Raw genomic sequence first — 18,613 nt, 5'->3', positions numbered from 1 at the left:
ATGTCCAATCTAGGGACTAAGCCCTAAGGAGAGGACACGTCTGAACTCCAGTCACAGCAAAAGAATTCATAAGAGTGCCATCGTAAAAAAAAAAAAAAAAAAAAAGAGTAAGTAAAAGAAAAGTTTTTGTTCAAGAATTTGGTAGCTAAAAAGACTTAAAAATAGACATCAACTCAAACTCCAGGGAAAAACTGAAGATTTATCAAAATATTAAACAGACAATTCAAAAAATAACTGATGATGCTAAGGAAATTAACTTGAAAAAAATAATGTAAAATATATCAAAACCAGAACAAAACCCAAAATCAAATCCACCGCCATCAAGTTGATTCCGACTCAAGTAACTCCATAGGACAGAGTACAACTGCTCCATAGGGTTTCTGAGACTTATCTTTATGGGAGCAAAGTGACTGGTGGGTTTGAACCACTGACCTTGTGGTTAGCAGCCCAATGCTTAAGCCACTGTACCACCAGGGATCCTAACACCAGAAGAGAAAACACACGCAAAAACATGGTAGGAAAAATCCATAGTAAAAAATGCATGCTATTCACTACTTATATAATAATGTTTCTCATATGCACCTCCTCCCTCAACATTTACTTGCTGAGGGTTTACATGTACCAACACTGTTCATTCTAGGGTTTTATAAGTATTGATTGCATTAAGAATGAAATCTCACCTCTAGATCAGAGATTTGTACAGTTCTCATGTCCAACTGTAATATAGTACATGGTTCAGAGAGGCAGTCTTCTGGATTCAAAAGGTGATTATACTTGGGCTTTGAAAAAAATTCCTTAATTGCTAAAGATCTGAGAAAAAGATCAAAGTCATCGTCAAAGTCATTACAAACATCGTTGGTTTGGAACACCCATGTACAACCACTGTGGTAGCAGGAATTCTAAATCACTTCAGTGAGTGCGACAGTGAGGGCCAGCTCTCTCTATTCATTCCCTGACAGAGTCCAGGGGCATCATGCAGCCTCTAGAGTCAGGCTACTTCCCTTCAGGGATCTAAACACAAGGAAACCAGCAGTCAAATATATAAGCCAGGATACTAAATGAAAAGGATAAGATAGATAGAACTCACAACTATGCTTTCAGTAGCAAGAAGAAAATATTTTATATTTGATGCCAAGTGGGTAAATAAAAGCTTTGGACTTTATAACTAATATATATATAGTTGGAGCTCTGGTAGCATAGTGGTTACGAATCGGGCTGCGAACCTTAAGGTCAGCAGTTCGAAACTACCAGCCGCTCTGCGGGAGAAAGATGAGGCTTTCTACTCCCGTAAAGATTTACACCCTTGGAAACCCTGTACAGGGTTGCTATGGGTCGGAATCGACTCAACGGCACTTCACAATCACAAAAATATATATATTAGTTATATTTATAACTTATTTATAAGCCAGGAGAGAGGGGAAAGAAACCCACCTTAATTTTAGAATCTAAGAGGGTAAATCAAACAGTATTGCTACTAGAGTTTCACTTCATACAAGCACAGGTTCATTCCATACAAAACATCTTTAAACATGTGGTTGGCTGCAGACAAATTCTCAGTAATAACCTTGTTTTAGTCTCATTGTTGTTGTTGTTAAGTGCCATCAAGTTGGTTCCAACCCATAGCAACCCTGTATAAGGGTTTCCGAGAAGCAGCTGGTGAACTTGAACTGCTGACCTGGCAGTTCAAAGTGACTTTGCAGTCCAGCACATCAACCCAGAGCGCCACACCAGGACTCCTTTAGTCTCATTGGTGGTGGTGGTGGTTATGTGCCGTGGAATTAGTTTCTGACTCATAGCGACCCTGTACAGGGTTTCCAAGGCTGTAAATCTTTATGGGAGCAGAAAGCCTCACCTTTCTACCACGGAACACTGTTGTTGTTGTTGTTGTTGTTAAGTGCCATGGAGTCGATTCCAACCCATAGCGACCCTGTACAGGGTTTCCGAGGAGCAGCTGGTGAGCTTGAACCACTGACCTTACAACTCAAATGGCTTTGCAGTCTGGCACATTAACCCATAGCGCCACATCAGGACTCCCACAGAACATTTGGGGGTCTTAAAAAAAGGTTCGATTAAAACAACAGTTTCTGAGGGGACTTACTGGGCCAGGTAAATTCAAGGCAGGTAGGTCATCTTAGAAGGTAATGTAACTGTTTTTTGAGATTCCATAGAGGTAATTTTGATAGATTAGGGGTCTTAATAGGATGAAGCTTTTTAAGAAAGAAAAAAAAAACAACACTGAAAACTGCACTAGTGTGAAAAAGGCCAGGGAATCTGCACCAAGAAATTTTTTTCCATCGTGGCAATGCACCTCGGAGGGTGGCAAAGGCTGTCTTGTCAGAATCTCACTGGGAAACCTTACCCCATAAACTCTTCACAGCCTTGATCTTGCTCCTCCATACTTTTTTTTTGTTCCCCAAACTCAAAGAACAAACATTTGAAAGGAATTTAATTTGAGTCCTACGAGGATACCCAAACTGTCATTTTGACATGATGTAAATCAAAGAGTGGAGAATTCTTTGGAAAAGGATTAGGGAGATGGAAACACAACCTTCAGAAGTGTACTATATCTAGGAGGAGGACAAGGCAAGAATTAACAACTTCACATTTGCATATTTTTGTTTAATAAAGATTTCTATGGTTTTGTAGTAAGAGTTTTTGACATCTTGTACTTTACTTCAAACTACCTTTAGTGAATCTTACACTACACAGCAAATAACAAGGATATTCCTGTCCTAGGTTACTCAAGAATAAATGTAACGAATCAAGTCAGTTCTGACTCATAGCGACTCTGAAAGAAAAAAGAAGAAAAGTAAAAATGTAAAGGACTAAAGTCATTCACTTGAACTACAGAAAATCCCTACAGCCTTCTACACCACTGCCCATAGGCTCTCCTAATTCACTCCCACTGTGAGCGTGACAGAAATACCAACCATATTCCACAAACTGGGCCAGCCATCAACTTCAGAAATAGCATATAAAAGTAAATATTTTAATAAAGACTTCTTTATACAAGGGCACTTCAAAAAGCTGTGGAAAATTCAAATGAAAAGATACTGGAATTCTTCCACAAACTTTTTGAAATCCTCTTGTGTGTATTTATGGTGGAATGATAGCTAGTCTAATGATTTGTAACAGATTTATAAGAAATTTAAATAAAGTATAAAGAAAAAACTTAAAATCCCACACAACCTGTATTTTTCTTAATCTTGAAAAATCTTTAGCATTTCATGATGGTTAAGAATGTGTGTCAATTTAGTTATGCCATGACTGCATGGTTTGGCAGGCATTATGCGTGATCCTCCATTCTGTGATCTGATGTGAACAGTCATCAGTTGAAAGGGAAAGTTCTATACATCTAAAATATTCATATATGGATGTTCTGGCAAAGCACACTGTCTCCACCCTGCATTTTCAACTTGTCATCATCTGACCTCCAGTTGTTGGGGTGTGAGCTAGCAGCCTGCCGTCTCAACTGCTAATCAGGGATTTGTCAGCTGCTGCAGCCACGTAAGTCAAGAAAAGCCTCCAACCGGATACATGACTCACGGATTTGCCACTTGCCAGCCTCCACAACTTCATGAGCCATTTCCTTGAAATAAATCTCTTTATTTATATATTTTATATATTCATTTCACTGGTTTTGCTTCTCTGGAGAACCCAGCCGAAAACAGTCCATATGTTGAATAGGTTTCAGTGGAACTTCCAGACTAAGACAGACCTAGGGAGAAAGGACTTGGCTATGTACTTCTGAAAATTAATCAATAAAAACCCTATGGATCACAACAGAACACTGATACAGTGCTGGAAGATGAGTCCCAAGATTGGAAGGCATTCAAAATACTGAGTGGCCACAACAATGGGCTTGAGCAGACCAATGATGGGCTGTGCCCAGGCAATGTTTTCTTGTGTTGTACGTAGGGTCACCATGAATTAGAGCCAATTCAGCAGCAACTGACAACAATAGCAACAAAGTTTCTTAAGCGGACTGTAGCAGTTTACTAAAGGCAGTGTGCAAGTACGTTTGTTTGCTATACAAATATATTAAAAAGAGAGATTTCTTTGAAGGAAATGGCTCTCATAGTTGTGGAGGCTGGCAAGTCTCAAATCCATGGATCAGACATAAGACCAGAAGTTTCTCCTGACTCATGTGGTAGCAGAGACTGACAAATCCAAAACTGACATGTCAGACAGCACAGAGGTCAGATGACGACAAGTCTAATGAAGGATGGAGACAGGGTGAGCTTTTCCAGAACATCCATACTCATTGGTTTCAGCCGCACCCCAAGAAAATCCCTTTTCAACTGATTGGCTGCTTTTATCAGACCACAAAATGGATGATTATTACATAAAATTTGTCATGACAGTCAAAGTCATGGTCTGGTTAAGTTCACAAATAACTTTATTCAATACATATTTTGATATATTTACTCATTTATTTATCCACATTTATTGTTGTCGTTAGGTGCCGTCAAGTCTCTTTTGACATATAGCGACCCTATGCACCACAGAAGGAAACACTGCCAGGTCCTGCAACTTCTTCATGATCATTGTTACGCTTGAGCCAATTGCTGCTGCCACTGTGCCAATCCATCTTGCTGGGATTCTTCCTATTTTTTGCTAACCCTCCACTTTACCAAGCATGCATGCTGTTCTTCTTCAGGGGAAAGTGTCCCTACCCTGGCTTCTAAGGAACATTTTGGCTGTATGTCTTCCAATACAGATTTGTTTGTTCTTCTGGCAGTCAATGGTACTTTTAACATTCTTCTCCAACACCACAGCTCAAATGTATCAATTCTTCTATAGTCTTCCTTATTCACTGTCCAACTTTCACATGCATATGAGGCTACTACTGAAGATACCATAGCTTGGGTCAGGCATACCTTAGTCCTCAAACTGACACCTTTGTTCTTGAACACTTTAAAGAGGTCCTGTGCAGTAGATTTGCCTAATGCAATCTGTCATTTGATTTCTTGACTCCTGTTTCCTGTACTGATAGTAAATCCAAGCAAAATGAGTCTCAGATAACTTCAATCTTTTCTCCATATAACATGATGCTATATGATACAGAGGTGAGGATTTTGTTTTCTTTGCATTAAGGTATAACCCATACTGAAGGCTGTGGTCTATGATCTTCATCAGTAAGTATTTTAAGTCCTCTTAACTTTCAGAAAGCAAGGTTGTATCATCTGCATATCACAGGTTATTAATAGTCCTCCTCCAATCCTGATGCTACCTTCTTCTTCATGTAATCCAGTTTTTCTAATTATTTGCTCAGCATGCATACTGAATAAGCATGGTGAGAGGATGCAACCTTGGCACATATATTTCCTGATTTTAAACCATTCAGTGTTTCCTTATTCTGTTTGAATGACTATCTTTTGGTCTATATACAGGTTCTTCGTGAGCACAATTAGTGTTCTAGAATGCCTATTCTTCATAATGTTACCTGTAGCTTGTTATGATTCACACAGTTGAAAGCCTTTCTAAAGCACAGGTAAACATCTTTCTGGTATTCTCTATTTTCAGCAAAAATTCAACAGATGTCAGCAATGATATCCCTTGTTTCATATCCTCATCTGAATCCAGCTTGAACCTCTGGTAGTTTAAAAATTAATCTCTAATTTAAGAGTGCTACTTGATGACAACACATCTTAGAAATCAATTAGAAAAAGATAAATATACAAATGAAGCTACAAGCATGTGACAGGAACAGGCAAGTCACAAATAAATCCATAATATTATATTTATCCAATAATCAACCCATAATTTTATAATTTTTAAATTAATTTAAAAATTAATTTTTAAAAATTAATTTCTGCTGATTTCACACCGTTTTTATGAAGTCCTGTTTTTCTTCTGCTTCAGATTTCCTCTCAACCTAAGATCTGGTACAGAGGTGTCCATGTATTTTTACAGTTGCTGTTGTAGTTGCTGCTTTAACACAAACTCTTAAATCCATGTAGAAAATAATTTTTCCAAAGAGTTAATTAACTCTTCTGGATAATTTGCTGGTTCATCCCTTACTCCCTCCTGTCGTGTAATACCACCTTTTCATCAACTAACAAATTCTCTTTATTCTGTGCCTTTAATCGTGTTCGACCCATCTGTCCATCTTGTCAGAGTAACAGTGTTTTAATGACTGTAGTTTTTACAAGAGATTTTAATACCTAGTTGTATAAGTTGTTGTTGTTAAGTGCTATTGAGTCGATTCTGACCCATAGCGACCCTGTATAGGGTTTCCACGGAGTGGCTGGTAAGCTTGAACTGCCAACCTTGCAGTTCAAACGACTCTGCAGTCTGACGCATTAGCCCGGTTGTATAAGTACCTCCTCGTTATTCTTATTTCCAGAAATTTCTCAGCCATGCTCACTTATATTTTTGTTTCCAGATGAATGACAGAATCACGTTGTAGGGTACTTTGCCCTCTATTCACTTTTAGTTAAGATTGCAACAAGTAATGGGGGATAATTTCATCTTGTTGTATTACTGTTTTCTCTTTTCTTTTTCACTGAAACCATTAAAGGCCAGAGATTCAACCTTGCCACTAACTCCATCAAGAGACCACACGTGCCTCACAGTGTTAACTGAGAGTTTTTCTTCTTTCTGGAAAGTGGGGCACTTCCCTGATTCCCAGGCTGATGGTGGGCTTGTCCTACCCAATTTCCATGACTATCTCAGAAGGACAACATGTGGAATATGAAGGCCTTTATCAGGAAGTCTTTTCATTAGTAAAAATCTGAAGCACAACTCTATAAAAGGTGTCCACATGCTAAAAACCAGAAAATCAACTATCTTTGAGCATTGTTTTGTAAAATGCCAGGAATGACATTCTTATTCTCATTAAAACTGTACAGCCCTTAGTGGGAGCACATATTTGTGTTGTTTAATGACCCACACATTTTCTAAAGGCCTAGTTCATAAATACAACCTATTTTTCATAATATATCTGAGAACTTTGTTATTGTTAGATGCTGTGAAGTCAACTCCAACTCATAGCAAGCAACATCATACACAACACAACGAAGCATCCTGGTTCTGTACCATCCTCACAATTTTTGTTGTTAAGTGCTGTCAAGTCAGTTCCGACCCACTGCAACCCTGCGTAGGGTTTCCGAGGAGCAGCTGGTGAGCGTGAACCTCTGACCTTGTGGTTCAAACCAACTTTGCAGTTCAATGCATTAACCCACAGCGCCATACCAGTGCTCCAATCACAACTGTTTTTAGAGACAACAAACATTCTACCTATATTCTAAAAGACATTTCAACTCCCATCATGTCTGTTAGTAGAGCAAAGGCATTAAAGACGAATGTGAAAACTTCTGAAACACATGGATTAGCCTCTACAATGAAGTATAGCTATTCTGTCAGAGATGTCTGCTATCTTCACAGTTGCTTCCCAACTTTCTCACCCCTCACCGTATCTTTCTGGATTAAAAAGGGATGGTAAGAGCGTGGGGATCCCTGGACTCCCTCAGAAATAATAATCTCTCACCCATCAGGAGAAGAGCAAGAGGCAAAAGAAGAGAATACGGGCAGAGCAGGAAAATCTCAGCAAAACTCTAGTCATTCTGGGTTACTAAGTGCACAAGGAACTATTTTCCTAAACGGAAAACGATATTTTCCACAGAGGAAAACAAGACTGACTACCTGTGAGAAAAGGGCACAACAGCCAGACCCACCCCCACAGACCCTACCTGCACAGCACTTACATCTTCCTTTTAGTAGTCAGGGATTTAGAACCCACTCACCTGCAGGACAGGCCTAGACACCAAGTCCTGCTGGCCCAGGAATGTTCTAGAAAGCTGTGAAATGCCATTTGTTCCTGACTCACTCATGGGACTTACTTCAGTGCGCTCAGGTTGAACTCGTAGGCATTGTCCCAGAAGAGGACCTTGCTGTGGTAGTCCCTGTCAGCACTGCAGGGCACGAGGTGCAGCGCAGCTGTGGTCGGCCAGATGACCCCGTCCTCCTTCAGCCACGTGTCCCGAGCATACAGGATGGACTCGATCATGAACTCAAACTGAATGAGGAGGGAGGAGACACAGAAAATTCCACAGCTGAGGCTGTGAGTCTGCATGAGAACTTTCTTTGCTCAGTTCTGTCTGAAGGCTGAAGGCTCTCACAAGTTTCAGTGCAAAAGCACTTCAGTCAGGTGAGTGCTGGCCAGAACCACACAATAAAGCACTACTGTATGTAAAGAATCTATTTTACACCCACACATTAATGCCATCAGAATCAAAACTGGACTACCCTAATGGTCAGGGGAAATCTGCATGCCCCCCACCTCAGCCACTTAGGAGCCGGTCACTACTGTACTTTGAAAGAGCCCATGTGTTTTAGCTGTTACAGGGATTTAACTAATAAATGGAACATTTTGGTTTAGGTACTCTCAAAATTTTACACCTTTTAAATTGACTGAAATTTTCTCCTTAACACTATGAGCTGTCAGACCAGAAGGAACAGGGATGCTCCGTGGTATTTGGTTAGAAGGGGTCTAAAAAGCCACAGGAAAAGGAGTGAGGACCCACCCCCTCCCCACCCCCACATCCACTCATCCAGTCAGCCTGTCTGCAAGAAATAATGAAATTTTAGAGGATTACCATCAACTTTACATTCATCTGTACATTATCCCATCCCCTAGTTTTAAATGCAAATGTAAGAACATTTGTATGTAGAATCATGGTCATTGGGTCCAACACCTTGATCTTGGACTTGCAGCCTCCAGAAGTATGAAAGAGTAAGCTTCTATTCTTATAAACCACTCAGTCTGTGGCATTTTGTTACAACAGCCACAGGACACAAACACAGGGTGGTCTCTACTATGGTACCATCCCCTACCTTGTCCTCACACTCATCTGCCAGGACAACCATGCCCACCAGTGTGCTCCCTTAGTGCCCTCACATCCTCGGTCCTGCTCCCCTGCAACATTCCCAGCTCCAGATGAATCTGACTCTGTGGTCTCACCAGTTCAGAAACACAATACAGCTAGCTGCTCTGTGAACCTGGGATGGCTGGCACTCCCTACTTCATGGTCCACTCGCCCTTCCACCCAACCATGCTCCACTAAATGTCGCACCCTGCATGCTCAGGCACAGTCCTGTCCCCAAAGCCCAGGACCCCAGAAACACTACTGAAAGGACAATGGTGTTCACAGCAAAGGCTAAAGCCTCCTTGGTAGATGATGGTGTTTTCGATTTAATTATGCACTCCCAAAATCTGTGTTGCAAATCCTAATCCCTATACCTGTGAATGGAGTCCTGGTGTGGTGCTGTGGGCTAATGCGCTGGACTACAAAGTTTGTTTGAACAGCAAGGTCAGTAATTCAAGTTTACCAGCCTCTCCTTGGAAACCCTACACAGGATTGCTGTGACTCAACCTAGGGGTAGGAGCTGACTCAAGAGCACTTAACAACATACCTGCGGCTGTAATCTCATTTGGGAACAGGGTTTTCTTTGTTATGCTAATGGGGCCATTCAGTATGTGCTAAATTTAACCGGATTTTAAAGTATAAAAAGAGCAGATTAGGCATAGGAACAATTAAACACATAGATGCTACACAGAAAACACCAAGAAACATGATGGTGAAGCTGAGATAGGATTCTCCCCGAGGAGACAGAATGAGCCTTCACCTTGAGCCAGTGCACTGAAGCGTTTGACGCCTAACCTCCTTAACTCTAAGAAAATGAATTCCTGTTATTTAAAGCCTGCTAATTGTGGTATTTCTATTACAACAGCACTAGAAGACTAAGACAGATGGTGTGGCTCTCTCCCTGTTAATGTTCTCATGAAAGCTGTTGTTGTTGAGTTGCTTCCAACTCAGCTGAACTGCTTATCTCAAGGTCTGCAGTTCAAAACTACCAGCTGCTCTGCAGGAGAAGTCGAGGCTTTCTGCTCCTGTAATGATTCACAGCCACAGAAACTCGCTGAGTCAGAACCGACTCCACGGCACACCACCACCACCACAGCAACCCTGTGTAAGGTTTTCCAAGGAGAAGCTGATAGGTTTGAACTATTGAACTTGTGGTTCACAGTCCAGGGTTGATCCTACAGCGACACACCAGGAGTCATGAGAAACCTTGTTGTTGCTGTTGTTGTTAAGTGCTGTCGAGTAGGTTCCGACCCATAGCGACCCTGTATAGGGTTTCCAAGGAGTGGCTGATGAACTTGAACCACTGACCTCACAGTTCAAACCGACCTTGCAGTCTAGTGCATTAGCCCACAATGCCACACCAGGATTCCATGAGAACCTAGAGGTTATTAAACCAACTGCATTTTAGGTGTGAGCCTGCTCACACTTTTATTTTCTGATAATGTAATTTCAGCAGGGATAAAGCCCCAACATCCTTTGCCATCACTTCCCTCCAGCTTTACAATCCAAACAAACTAAGGTAGCATTCAATAGCGATTTCTTAGCGCTTAAATGGGTTCTCTTTCTGGAAGCATCTGTCATATTCTGCTCAACCTCACCCAGTTATTATTTATAATGTTCTGGGTTTTTACAGTGAAGACTAAATTTCAGATTGGGATGGTTCACTATTAAAATGTCATGTCCCAAGAAATGGGCCAAGTTCAACCATGTTCCATAAACTCCCATTGACCTGGAGATGAGAGAGAGAAGAGGAAGAGCTGGTTGGTCCAAAGTGTGGTGAGACCTGGGGACACCTGAGCCCATGGACAAGGACTTAGCCACAGAGGGCTAGAGCTGAGAGTGAAGCATCCAGCTGATATGAAGTGCGGGGAGACGCACAAGAACACCCAAACTTGCAGATAGTATCCATTTGACCTAGCCTCGATGGTTTGATAATCAGAACTTAAGTAGAGGAAGATAAAAACAAAAATAAACAAACAAAAAAGATTTTTGATAAAGGAAATGAGGGAAAATTGCTACAATTTGATGAACTTGACCTATACTCATGGAGGCAGTAACTCTAAATACCAACAGAGAAGGAAGGAGTCTTCACATCAAGTATCAATGCTATCCCCTCTGTACACAGGGTAGATAGGGTTGGGCAACTTAGACATTGGCTACCTAAAATGAGGGGGCAATAAAGGCATAAAGTGACTGGCTTACAAATTTTCAAGGGGAAGTTTAGTTTAAGAGTGAGGGAGGGGTCCCCACTGAATAGTTTTCATCTTGTCTAGATGGGTCTGGTGAAAAGAGATGGGGCTAAAACTTATGATTCAACAGTGAGTAACTGTTATGACTAACTGCAACTGTCACAACTGTACAGGTAGAAGTTTGTAACCAAAACGGGGGTGTAGTTAACCTTACAGTCCAGAAACAGAGGACACTAGGGAGAAGAGCACAAGTGGAATGCGAGACTTTATCCAGACAGAGACACCAGAGATGGAGGCAGAGATGGGGACATGGAGAGAGGGAACAGCAAAGGACTGAAGATTCATGGGAAGAGAGGGACTAAGAACTGGTGACCAGGAAGCAGACTTGCAGAATGTGCCCTTTGGTGGTTTAAATTATTATATATGCCTGAGTATTTTAAGAAAAAGCGACTAGAGAGAAATACTGTTAACTGATGGTACATGGAGGGGATTATAATCATTGTAATGAAACAAGGTGTATGATTTTTTTTAATGTAAAACTGATGATCTGCCCTGTAAACTTTTACTCAATTCACAATAAAAACCCAAAAACAAAACAAAACAAAATCTCATGACCCAGAATGCTAAACCCAGAATTTTTTATTTGATTGTGATTGTGAAGTGCCGTCGAGTCGATTCCGACCCATAGTGACCCTGTACAGGGTTTCCAAGGGTGTAAATCTTTACGGGAGTAGAAAGCCTCATCTTTCTCCCGCGGAGCGGCTGGTAGTTTCGAACTGCTGACCTTAAGGTTCGCAGCCCGATTCGTAACCACTACGCTACCAGAGCTCCTAATAAGCATCCAAAAAAAAGGGCTGGCTGACAGCATCTTCCAAGGCACCAGAGCCATCTGCGTTCCTACCTGCACTCACTCTTATCTGAGCTGCCTTATCTAAGAGTTATAAACATGAGATACTTACACAGTGTAAGTTGAATGCCCACGTCAAGGGGACTATAAGGTGCAGAAAGCAAGTTGGCCTTCAGCTTTGATTACTATGAGCCAGACTAAACCTACGGTTGACCAGTCCAAGAGGGACGACCTCAGTTCCTGATGCTGACTAAGCCTCATGAGACCTGATGTAATTTATCATGGCCATGTGGTGAAGGCAATAAAAGTTCTGAGCCCTAAGGCTCAGATGAAGCTTCCTGGTTGGTTAAGAGGGAATATCTGCTCTTGGGAGGGAAATGTGTTTCGTTGGGACATAAAAGTCCCACACTGGGACCTCTCTTGGACCTTGCCATAGGCAACTCTTTTTGTTACATTAAAGCTCTTATTACAGGCATGGTATTTCCTGTGAGCACTGTGAGTCATTCCAGTGAAATATAAGACCTAAAAGAGTAGTAGGGGCTGGCTGATCGGAAGTGGATGGGGGCATGTGGACTCCTAAGCTTGTGGGTAGTACAATGAGGGAGTATGAGAAAACCCCAAATTTGGGGCCAGCTAGTCTGAAGTGGTCCTGGTGTGGTGCTGTGGGTTAATGTGCTGGAAAGCAAAGTTATTTGAATTGCAAGGTCGGCGGTTCAAGCTCACCATTCACTCCTTGGAAACCCTATTCAGGATCGCTATGAGTCGGAATCGACTCAACGGCACTTAACAACAACAGTCTGAAGTGGAAGTCCTGGTTTGGTACTGTAGGTTAATGTACTGGACTGCAAGGTCCGTTTGAACCATAAGGTCAGTGGTTCAAGCTCACCAGTCACTCCTTGGAAACCCTACACAGGATCGCTATGAGTCAGACAGCACTTAAGAACAAAAACAACACCACAAAAGTACAATCAACAGAATTCAAGTCTGAAGTGGAGAGATTATGTGGACTCCTGAGCTTTGGACTGACCTAGAACTGGGTGAACCAGAATGAGAGAGTAAGGGCTTCATGGATGGCTGGGGTCTGACCTGAACAGAGAAGGAAAGCTGAGGTTTCCACAGGATATAGTTGTCATGTAAAGTGGTATTTGTTATTCATTACACAATTGGCACAGTTAGCGGCTAGAGCAACGCTGACTGACCAGGTCCTAACCAGGAACTCGTCCACTTCTATCCACATGTAACAATAAGACTCAAGAAAAGAACAGTTTGGAAAGGTCATGCTGCACAGCTGGGATTCCCAAGTGTTGACTGTGGCTTTCCCAGTACTACAGGGGACATGGTCTCTGAGGAGTGGGGATTCCCAAGAAGCTCTGCTTGTATTAAAAAAAACAGTGTGCATTGGCCGTGGAGTCGGTTCTGACTCATAGTGACCCTGCAAAGGGTTTCCGAGGCTGTAATTCTTTACAGGAGCTGAAAGATTCATCTGTCTCCCACAGAATGGCTGGTAGTTTCGAACTTCTGACCTTGAGGTTAGCAGCCCAACTTGTAACCACTACGCTGCCGGAGCTAGTGTGCATTAATGCTAGATAATTAACATTTACAGGTATCCAAAAAAATGTATTTTATATAAATCACTGGTGAAAAAGTTACATTAACTTTGATTTCAGTATTTCATAACGGTATCTTTTCAGTTAGTTAAAAATTCAAGACACTGAATACTATGTTCATACAAAAAAATCAAATCTAACCTTAGAAAAAAATGGAAATTAATAAAATGTGAAAATCCCTGGAACTGACTTGGAAACCTGAAGCATGTTTGGAAACCTGAGTAAAGCCCCACATTATAGTCCCTCCCTCTGCCCTGTCACATGACACTACTTGACTGAGGCACTCCCTCATCACATGACACTACTTGACCCAAGCACCGCTCCCCTCCATCACATTATACTGACTGCTCCAGTGCTGCCCATTCTCACCAGCAGGCAGGTCCCCATCCACTCAGACACCAGCACATCCACCTTCTCTGGAAGCACCACATCCTCCACCTTCTGCTGGAACACTGTGATGGTGTCAGCAAAGCCATTCTGCAGGACGAGCTGCCCCGTATGCTGTGCCATCTCACTGGCCTCCACAGCGTACACCTGGGGTCAGGACAGAAAGCTTTTGCTCAAGTGTACTGAAAAGGCTTCTGACTCCATACAGATAGTCAGCAACCTCGTCTTCTGGGTCTGAGCTAACTGAGACAGCTAGACTAAAATCAACAATAGAAAAACAGAGTGGGGGAAAGAGACAGGGTGGACAGTGACAGGAGGACAAGCCACCTGACTACTCTGGACACCTTGACAGTATCAGGGAAGGAATCCATTTCTGGATAGAGGAGATGCCTCTAATTCTTCCTTCACTTTAGGAAGCCTGCTGCTAAGGCTGGTGGCCAGATGTATGCAGACATAACCATGAACAATCTACAACTGATCCTGGAGACACGCGGTGCCAGACAGCACAGCCACAGTCTCCGTGCCCAGTGACTTTGTCAAGCAATTCCAAACACAGGTTCTCAGGGGACAGCCTCGTGGAGGTTCCCAAGGGCCAAGTTCTAGTTCTAGCAGAATCTAGATCAGGAAGGTCCTGTATTACAGGACCTTCACCCACTTGTGTTGGTTGTCACACGGCACAACTTAGCACCGCCAACAGACAAGTCTTAAGGGAAAAATGGTGTGGTTTATGAGGAGTCAGAATCTTTCATGTCCCAAGAGGTGGGCAGTGCTCTGGCCTGCTCTAATTCTGACCACAGGGTACACCATATCCCATGACGTCAATCCACAGACTGTGGCCCAGCACAGACATAGGACATGCGTCTCTACATCTAACTAAACCAACGTTTCACACAAATACAGCAGAGCATGCACTTCACTCTGGTATTTCCTATTTTTCCCTATTCCATCCATTTCATTTATAAACAAGTACTGTTTGTGCCCTGTTGCAGAAATATCACAGCCTTGCAGGGCTCTGCCTACAGCTGCGATGCGCTGCCCATTCCCCTGAACACAGTGCTGGCACACAAGGGTAACTGCAAAGACTGTCAGATGCACAGACGTTTCAAAAATGAGTTTCCCAGCAGGAAACTTTTTCATCAGGCCTGCCCAAGCACAAACAGACTAAAAGACCAGAGATTTCTACTCACAGCTCTGGGCTGAGCATGATGCGCACAGAAGAGGCTGATGATCCCAGTTCCACAGCCAACATCCAAGATTACTTTATCTTTCAGGGAATCTTTATTCTGCAGGATAACATTGTAGTATTTACTTGTTCGTGGCTGGTCTGCCAACATTTCCAAGTGAAGTTTCTAGAGGAAATATACATGTAGAATTACTGCCATTACCATAATATACAGAGTTCTGGTTTAAGATGGGGATTAGAGTCATAATGAGCTTAACCCTACCACCCCCATACCTAAAAATATAAAGAATAAATACATGACAACAGACAAAAGTAAAAGTGCCCTAACAAAGGAGTGAAACACAGTATCCAGCATCCTTCCAACTCAGCAAGGTTGTAGCGTTTTTGCATTATCTTTAGTAATACTTTACTTGCATGGGATTATCAATGATATTGTCCAATGATTTCCACATTCTGTTGGGTTACCTCTCTTTGGAATGGGCACAAATATAGATCTCTTCCAGTCAGCAGGCCAGGTAGTTGTCTTCTAAATTTCTTGGAATACATGAGTGAGTGCCTCCAGTGCCACATCACTTTGTTGAAAGACTTGAATTTGTATTCCACCATTGTCTTGTTCTTTGCCAATGACTTCAATGCACCTTGGACTTCTTCCTTCAGTATTATTGGCTCTTGATCACATGATACCTCTTGAAATGGTTGTCCATCATCCATTTCTTTTTGGTGCAGTGACTCTCTGTATTCCTTCCATATTCTTTTGAGCTTGGTACAGTTACTCTGTGTATTCCTTCCATCTTGTTTGGTGCTTTCTGAATCATTCACTATTTTGCCCATAGAATCCTTCAATACTGCAAGTTTAGGCTTGAATTTTTTTCTTCAGTTCCCCCAACTTGAAAAATGCTGAGCATGTTCTTCCCTTTTGGTTTCCTCACTTCAGGTCTTTGCACATTTTGTTATAATAGATGACTTTGTCTTCTTGAACTGACCTTTGAAATTTTCTGTTCAGTTTTTGTACCTCCATAAGCACTGCAGTAATAAATAATGGTTCAGAAACAGTAATGACCAGGAAAAAAAAAAACTGCTAAAAAAAAAAAGCAGTTCACATATCACAGAGAATGATGAGAAATAAGAAAAAGTGATTAAAACAATTATGGAGAAACCTCCTAACAGAGCTTTAACATCGGTCAAGGGCTGAAACATTGAAGACAGTGACAGGACTGGAAGGGAACCAGTGGTAGAACCAGCAGCTACAGTCCAGAAGGGGCTCAGTGGCAGAGTTAGTGGTGGTGACACACAGCAGAGTCAAGAGGAGCTTGTCCTAAGGGGACTGAGAGGAACCTGTTACCAGGTAGTCAAGAGGAGGCCTGTTCTCAGAGAACTGAGAGGAGGACCACACAGTTGAAAGCAGCTGAGAAAGCTGTCCTGCACTGAAAAAGGAAGACTTTGCCCACAGGCCTACTGATCCATATCCAGAGTTGTAACCTGCTGACCATGAACATCAGTTGTACCCTGTTTCCTAATGAGTTCTGTGTGGCCATAATAATGAATTACCCAACCCAGAAAATAAGTAGAATCTTATGGAAGGGTGGCTGGTATCAACTGGTAAAAAAGGTTGGAGAATGGGTGCATGTCTGACCTCCTCCTCCAGCCTTGAGCTGATCTTGATTTGCATTACTCCGCTTGAAGTTACACTAGGTATTATCATTTCATGAACAATACCATACAGAACAGGAAGGGGGAAATGGAAAAAAAGTATACCGCTATAAGGTTCCTATACTAGACTGAAGTGTTATAAAATAACCTGAAGATAAACTGTGATAAGTTAATCATGTATATGTTAAATTCTAAAGTAACTACCAACAAAGAGTTGCAGCTTATAAGCCAATAAAGAAGACAAAATTGCATTATAAAATGTAATTCCATTGCTGAGTCCTGGAGTGGTGCTGTAGGATAATGCGCTGGACTGCAAGGTCAATTTGAGCCATAGGTTTGGATGTTCAAACCCACCAGCCACTCCTCAGAAACCCTACACAGGATTGTTATGAGTTGGAACCAACTTGACGGCACTTAACAACAACAACATCTTGTATTGCAGTGAATTTACTTGATATGGTTCTTCTATCATAGTCTTTGTAACTGGGTGGGACCATGTATGGAAATCTAACATGGAGATTAGTCAGTTTAGCCATTTCACTGGATTTACTGTGAGCCATCTCAGAAGCAGGAACAAAGGCTCTCATGACCATCAAGAAAGAAGCGTCACAAATGGAACATGATATTTAGATCCTAAGATGCCTATGTGGAGAACCAGTGGTTTGTGAAGTGGTGGAGAAGCAGCAGAGGTGTTAACAGCAGAACCAGGAACACAGACACAGCAGAGTGGCAGGCTTCCTAGCCCATAGAACAAAAAAAGCTGAGGGCCTTTGAGCAGAAAGCTTGCTTGGAGAACAGAGCGCCCTTTGGGCATTTATTGACAACACTACAGCAACTCTGTAACACTTGTCCAAGTAGGGCTAACACAAGGCTGTAGCTGAGAGGCCAATGACCGGAGAGAGGTGTGCCTGCAGGCACAGATAAGAAGACGCACTCCTGACCTGAAAGACTGTATTCTGATCTTGAATTGTACCCTGTTAACTTCCCTAATAAACCCCATAATTACAAATACTGTCTGTGAGTTCTATGTGGCCACTGCAATGGAATATTAACCTAACACATAAGTAAAAAGTGCTTTGGAAGGGACAGTTGGTGTCAGAATTTGTAAAGGAGGAAAGAGGGCCTATCTGACCTCAGCCACATAGCAATCTGCTGAGGGTATTGATTCTCCTCCTCCTTCCTGGTGAAGTCAGAGGAGGTCAGACACCACATCCATATCATTTTTTCAAAATCTAAAAATAGAAAGAAAGTTAAGAAAAAAGGGAACAAAGAATAGATGGGACAAAGAGAAGAAAATAATAGATGGTATAACTTCAACCATGCAAACAACCACATTAAATGTAAATGATTTAAACATTCCAATTAAAACACAGAATGGCTAGATGGGATAAAAACGCAAGATCCAATTATCCTGGCTACAAGAAATCTATTTTAAATATAAAGACACATGTAAGTTAAAAGCAAAAGAATGGGAAAAGACAAACCATGCTAATGCCAATAAAAAGAGAACTGATATAGTATGGGGTGCACTTTGGACATTTATCAACAGTACTAAAGGAGCTTTGTAACACTTGTGCAAGCAGGGCAAAGGTCAATTATTAATAACAGGCAAAGTACATTTCAGAGCAAATAATATTTCAGGGGATGACGACAGTCATTTCATAATGATACAGGAATCAATATATCAAAAGCATATAATTCTGTTGGGGAGGGCAATACACAAGAAGCGGGAGGGGGATGGAAGAACAAGATAGATATGGGAACCCGGAGGCAGGTTTGCATGGGCTAAATGGGACAGAGGTAAATAGTGATGTATGCTCAACCTTGGAATAACAGGATTCTGTGATACAGGGATTGAGGCATAGACTGAATGGGTAAAG

General features: G+C 41.8%; 1 protein-coding gene across 1 annotated transcript in view; it reads right to left on the bottom strand.

The window, feature by feature from the left end:
• PRMT2 (protein arginine methyltransferase 2) overlaps nucleotides 1-18,613 on the bottom strand; it is a 29,546-nt gene that overhangs the window by 4,838 nt on the left and 6,095 nt on the right. Inside the window, exons 4-7 of the mRNA XM_006876127.1 lie at nucleotides 15,088-15,249; nucleotides 13,883-14,047; nucleotides 7,845-8,020; nucleotides 681-810 (exon numbers count right to left, since the gene is read on the bottom strand). Of these exons, the coding sequence (XP_006876189.1) occupies nucleotides 681-810; nucleotides 7,845-8,020; nucleotides 13,883-14,047; nucleotides 15,088-15,249 (633 nt within the window). The remainder of the gene's footprint in view (nucleotides 1-680; nucleotides 811-7,844; nucleotides 8,021-13,882; nucleotides 14,048-15,087; nucleotides 15,250-18,613) is intronic.

Source organism: Chrysochloris asiatica, unplaced genomic scaffold, assembly GCF_000296735.1.
Source record: "Chrysochloris asiatica unplaced genomic scaffold, ChrAsi1.0 scaffold00354, whole genome shotgun sequence".
Taxonomy (NCBI): Eukaryota; Metazoa; Chordata; class Mammalia; order Afrosoricida; family Chrysochloridae; genus Chrysochloris; species Chrysochloris asiatica.
Note: the sequence above shows the minus strand (reverse complement) of the source record. Positions and strands in the feature narration are given on the sequence as shown.